General features: G+C 43.5%; 1 protein-coding gene across 1 annotated transcript; it reads left to right on the top strand.

Annotated features, from left to right (window-relative positions):
• The first annotated feature begins 2322 nt into the window (after positions 1-2322).
• MGC148328 (uncharacterized LOC783058) lies at positions 2323-3057 on the top strand. Its single transcript, NM_001080346.2, is given in 2 exon segments — positions 2323-2466; positions 2646-3057. Coding segments are annotated over 2 exon segments (333 nt in total). The 5' UTR covers positions 2323-2349; the 3' UTR covers positions 2862-3057.
• The last annotated feature ends 3190 nt before the right edge of the window (positions 3058-6247 follow it).

Raw genomic sequence — 6247 nt, 5'->3', positions numbered from 1 at the left:
GCCTGACGCAGACTGAGGCCCATCGAAACTTCACCTTAAAGTTTGGAACAGAGAAAGGTTTATTAAAGATTCATCCAAGGAGATGGGGTGGTTCATGCCTAAGAACCCAGAGTTACTAAAAGTTTTCAGTAAGTGCATTTAAAGGCAAATGTTAGAGAGAGTTGTGGTAAGTTGCTGCAGACTTCTTGGTGTCATACTCTTTGTGCTTAAGGTTAGGTCATGGGTCCGGTAATAATGTTCCTATAAATCTCTACTAGATGAATGTAATTCTCTGTCCTGACAAGAAAGGGCAGTCTCAAGGCACAGCTTTCACCCTGCAATGTCCAGTCCTGGTTAAGGGGAAGCAGATCTCAGCCAGCAGCTCCTTCAGTGACAGGTTTCCACACTCTGCCAGCTCTCATCCCTGACGGAGACAGGCATCCAACACAATAGGTCCTCAGTGTCCTCAGGGCATCCAAATGGGGAGACCAGTTCTCAAAGACTGAGATCCAGAAAGAAAAACTACTGTTAAAAGGTTGCAGCGACAGGGAAGCAGGAGAGGTACACTGCCTCTCAAGGCTTTGGCCAATGCTAGTGGAGGGCCTTAGTGAGGGCTATGGAGTGCTACAACATTTAGTCCCCAGTGTATTCCCTGGGCCCTCCAGCTCACCCACTGGCCCAAGTCTGCGTGAGCTCCAGGGCCTCCAGAAGAAGGCCTGAATCTGCCTCTTATCTCTGTCTCCTCCTGATGACCAGCACACCACCCTGGACTTAATCACATTCGCAATGGCCCCCTCATTGATAGTAAGTAACCTGTGGGCAGGGCCCACTGTGGTGCTGACCATCAGCTAAGCAGGACAACTAAGGGTCACTCATTGACAGTTGGCTGCTTGTGAATGTGGCCCTCTGAGGCACCAAGCAATGTTTGAGCAACACCTGTTGCCTAGGGGCAGGGTGGGTTGAAATGAAGCACACCATTGGCTACCTGTTAAGGGCTGTGCTCATCCTGCTCTGTTACACTGTAAAGAGAATAAGAATCCCTGTGAATTTAAGGTTTGTCAAAGTAGTTTTCAGGGTGGGCTGGACTTCACATTCTGGTTGGCTTTGAACTACTTACACGATATGCTGAGCATGTGATCAAGTGGCAGCTGTTGGAGGGGCATAGAGATGACAGCACTGGTGACAGGTATGCCTGGGAATATAATGAAAAGTATGATATGCAAAAGTTAAATAATTATGTGAAATCAAAATCTGAGGTTGGAAATGAGTCAATCACAAAGATTCCAGCACACTGGACCCAAAGTGTCCTTATGTAACAGAGCACAGCCCTTCGCAGGTAGCCATTGCTGTGCCTTATTACTCTGCATCCTGTTACTAGGCAACAGGAGTAGCTCAGCCATTGGTCCGTGCCTCACTGGCCCCACCCACAAGCAGCCAACTATCACTGAGCTACCTATAGGTACTTGTCCTGCTCAGCTATTGGTCAGCACTGCAATGGGCCCTACCTACTGATAACTGTCAAGGAGGGATAACTGGGGAAGTGATTTAGTCAAGACTCAGTCGTACACTGGTGAACTGACTTTTGACTTTGAGCACCTTCCTTAAAAAAAAAAAGAAAATAATAATAATAATAATAAACAGGAATGTATTTCCGGTAGATGGGGCAAGTTGAGTTTCCTTGCTCAATATGAGAGTTGAAGTATCCCAAAAAAATTTAGTGGAGGAGACATTTAAAACTGTCTTTGTTCTGATGTGTAATCTTATGTAGACTGTGTATTAAACTTTGGGCAACAGACTGAGCATTCACCAAGTCTGGGGGTCGTTAAAGCTCATCGCAGTAGATAAAACACCCAACGTGTTCTTTATTACCTTTTTCCACCTTAAGTGCTTGCTCTGAAGTTCCTTAAGGGCCTCAGGAACCCCCAAGAGGCAGAAGGTGGTCTAGAGATGAAGTGATTACTCTGAAAGGCTGAAGTGGGACAGAAAGGGTTTGGCAGATCTTTATAGAGGGATGAAGGAGGCAGGAGTGTTGAAGTGGCACATATAAGTCAAAGGATAAAGGGAACTGAAAGGAAGTTTGAAGCTCATGAGGAGAAACACCGTGCCCCTGAATCACCACTCCCCAGAATCAGACACACAGAGGTGTCAGCAGTGGAAAAGTTATAGAATGGTCTCCCTCGGCATCCACTCGCCCATGTTGATGGGCACAGTGGTACATTGTGATGTCTAAGCCCCCCAAGATGCTATTGGCTGGGGTGGTGCCTCACTGACCAATCAGATTGAAGGGTGTGGCTCCTCATTGTCCTGAAAGGGTATAAATAGAGAGCTCAGAGGCAGAGGTTCTAGGTTAGGCCACTTCTTGGCATCATCATGACTAAGGTAACCAGGAAGCCACGGCAGTCCAGAAGAGTTCCAATGCGGTTTGCTTCCAGGATGAACGGAAAAAAGAAGACCCTTTGTCAACGGAGGTACAGAGGCAGTGTGAAAGTAAGATGATTCCAACTGAGCTGCCCATGTTCTCCACTGACTTTGCTGCCCAAAACCTCTACACAGCCCTTGCCTGGCACAAAAGCCCTCATTGGCCCACATCCCTTTTTCATGAAATCTCCCTTCCAACGCCGCTTTTTTCTTTCCTAAAAACTAATACCCTTGTCGTGTCTTTCCAGGCACGAAATATGACCATGAGGGTCAGAAGACCTCTACAAGGAACCTTGAGAAAGAAAATCCGATCATATGCCACTCAGTCGAAGAAGGTGAAGAAAACAAGAACACCAAACTGTTTTTTCCGTTCCTGTGCACGTAAGAAACTGAATCAAAGCCGTAAAAGGTCCCAACGTATGAGGCGGAATCAAAGAAGGAGGCAGAATCCAAAGAGAAGATAAGCCCAGCCGCCCCAGAATACGAGACCCTGGAGCAGTCCAACCTGGGCAGCCAGTAACTGAATCGAAAAGGTCAGACAGTTTAGAACTGGGTCTCCAGAGGTCTGCTTTGTTAGAAATGGCCAACCAAGAAAAGACTCTCACACTAACATCATCAAGTGATGGCTGCAATTACAATAAACATCAAATGGTAAAAAGATGATATTTGTGTGTGTGTGTGAATTTTCTGATGGAAGGGAGGGAACGAAGAGAAGAGGTGGGCACTGGAGATGGGAGGGATATGGGGTCCCGAGAGGTTGGGGAACAGACCCTCGGGTCCCCAGTTAGCCAGAGAGTAGAGGTCTGGATTGGGTCAGGAGTCTGCACTGAAGATGGATAACCCTGCTTAACACTTGATTTCAAGGGCAAGGAGGAGTGGTATGGTGTTACTGCCTTTGTTTGGGGTGTGGAATGACAGTAGGGTCTAGATTGCCAGACCCAGAGAGGAAGAGGTTGTCACATGGGGGTGGTGAGTGTGAAACTCCCCCTGAGAAAGGTGGGCAGAAATCACCTCCTGGCCACCTACCTCATAAAAGGGACTGTTGCATCACTCGCCTATGCTGTCAGCTAAAGGTGCTCAGAAGGCACAAAGTGCTGATACATCTAAAACCCACAAATTCCACACCCAGGGAGTAAAATAATGTTTGGAGGGAACAAACCAAATAATGATTAGGACACCTTTCTGCTAAGGAAAATTAGGGAGCAGTGTATTCCCAAAGGAAGAGCAGGGGTGGTGGCCCAATCCCAGTGCAAATTACAAACAGGATCACCACCCACAGAGAATTTTTTTTTTTTTCGGGGGGCCCTATGCCGCTTGTGGAAGCATGGTTCCCTGAACAGCGATTGAACCCGTGCCCTTCTAGTGAAAGCACGGAGTCCTAACCACTGGACAGTCATGGAAGTCTGTACAGAGAATTTTTACATATGTACTAACATAAGACTGAGTAAAAGCTGGTCTTGTAATTATCACCATACCCTAGGATTGCAAAATAACTTCGGTTGTAAAACTTTCTTCCCCAAAAAAGTCTTTTGTTAGTCCAAATTCTACAAGTTTCTCATGGTTTAAAAGGAAGAGTATGAAATATTTAATTTGGTGTTAACTTTCATTTTGAAATGTTTTAAAAGTTCCAAGGAATAGTCAATCAAATATGGAGATACATAAGGCAGTCTCTGACCATAAGAATCCTGCGTGCCTTCAGAAAACTTTTGGGAGACAACTATAACACAGACTTTCACTGTGGCCATTAAAGGAGTTGAGTTCAAACTTTAACTCAGTGATATGTTATCTTTTATCTGGACTGTAGCTCACTAATTAAATCTTTCTGGCACTCTACCTCCTGGGAGACCCCATTGATGATTCCCAGTAAGTCACTGAATGTGATTTAAAATCAATAAAATTGAAAGACCCCCTGGGTGTGCTGTCCTTTCTTTATTCTTTTCTTTTTTTCAGTTCTTTTTTCTTAATTCATCTATTTTGATTTGAGGCCAATTACGTTACAATATCGTAGTGGTTTTTGCCATACATTGACATGAATCAGCCATGGGTGTCCATGGGTTCCCATCCTGAACCCCCCCTCCCACCTCCCTCCCCATCCCATCCCTCAGGATCATCCCAGTGCACCAGCCCTGATCACCTATTCTCATGCATCATAATGAACTGGGGATCTGTTTCACATATAATAATATACATGTTTCAATGCTATTCTCTCAAATCATCCTACCCTCGCCTTCTCCCACGGAGTCCAAAAGACTGTTCTATACATCTGTGTCTCTTTTGCTTTCTCGCATATAGGGTCATCATTGCCATCTTTCTCAATTCCATGTATACGTGTTAGTGTAGTGTATTGGTGTTTTTCTTTCTGACTTCCTTCACTCTGTATAATAGACTCCGGGTTCATCCACCTCATTAGAACTGATTCAAACGGATTCTTTTTAATGGATGAGTAATATTCCATTGTGTATATGTACAACAGCTTTCTTATCCTTGAGTCACCTGATGGTCCTCTAGATTACTTCCATGTCCTGGCTATTATAAAAAGTTATGCGATGAACATTGGGGTACACGTGTTTCTTTCAATTCTGGTTTCCTTGGTGTGTATGCCCAGCAGTGGGCTTCCTGGTTCACATGGCAGTTCTCCTTTCAGTTTTGTAAGGAGTCTCCACACTATTCTCTGTAGTGGCTGTACTAGTTTGCTTTCCCACCAACAATGTGAGAGGGTTCCCTTTTCTCCACACCCTCTCCAGCATTTATTGTTTGTAGACTTTTGCATGACACCCATTCTGACCAGCGTGTGATGGTACCTCAAGTTGGTTTGGATTTACATTTCTCTGATAATGAGTGATGTTGAGCATCTTTTCATGTGTTTGTTGGCCGCCTGTGTGTCTTCTTTGGAGAAATGTCTGTTTAGTTCTTAGGCCCGTTTTTTGAATTGGTCATTTCTTTTTCTTGAATTGAGCCATAGGAGCCTCTTTTATATTTTTGAGATTATTTATTTGTCTCCTGCTTTGTTTGCTATTACTTCCTCCCATTCTGAAGGCTGTCTTTTCACCTTGCTTATAGTTTCCTTTAGTGTGCAAAAGCTTTTGAATTTAATTTGGTCCTATTCATTTATTTTTACTCTTTTGCTATTTTGCTATATAATTTGGTCCTATTCATTTATTTGCATTACTCTGGTAGGTGGGTCATAGAGTATCCTCCTGTGATTTATGTCAGATAGGGTTTTGCCTATGTTTTCCTCTAGGAGTTTTATAGTTTCTGGTCTTATGTTTAGATCTTTAATCCATTTTGAATTTATTTTGTGTATGGTGTTAGACAGTGTTCTAGTTTCATTCTTTTACAGTGGTTGACCATTTTTCCCAGCACCTCTTGTTAAAGAGATTGTCTTTTCTCCATTGCATATTCTTGCCTCCTTTGTCAAATATATGGTGTCCATAGGTGTGTGGATTTATCTCTGGGATTTCTATTTTGTTCCATTGATCTACATTTCTGCCTTTGTGCCAGTACCATACTGTCTTGATGACTGTAGCTTTGTAGTAGAGCCTGAAGTCAGGCAGGTTGATTCCTCCAGTTCCATTCTTCTTTCTCAAGGTTGCTTTGGCTATTCGTGGTTTTCTGTATTTCCATACAAACTGTGAAACCATTTGTTCTAGTTCTGTGAAAAATACCATTGGTAGCTTGATAGGGATTGCATTGAATCTATAGATTGCTTTGTGTTGTGTCCTCATTTTCACTATATTGATTATTCTGATCCATGAACATGTTATATTTCTCCATCTATTTGTGTGATCTTTGATTTCTTTCATCAGTGTTTTACAGTTTTCTATGTATAGGTCTTTTCTTGGATCATCAA

Source organism: Bos taurus, unplaced genomic scaffold (genome assembly GCF_002263795.3).
Source record: "Bos taurus isolate L1 Dominette 01449 registration number 42190680 breed Hereford unplaced genomic scaffold, ARS-UCD2.0 Super-Scaffold_1723_ScbfJmS_2085, whole genome shotgun sequence".
Taxonomy (NCBI): Eukaryota; Metazoa; Chordata; class Mammalia; order Artiodactyla; family Bovidae; genus Bos; species Bos taurus.
The sequence above is the reverse complement of the archived record's forward strand: the minus strand, read 5'-3'. Positions and strand labels throughout refer to the sequence as shown.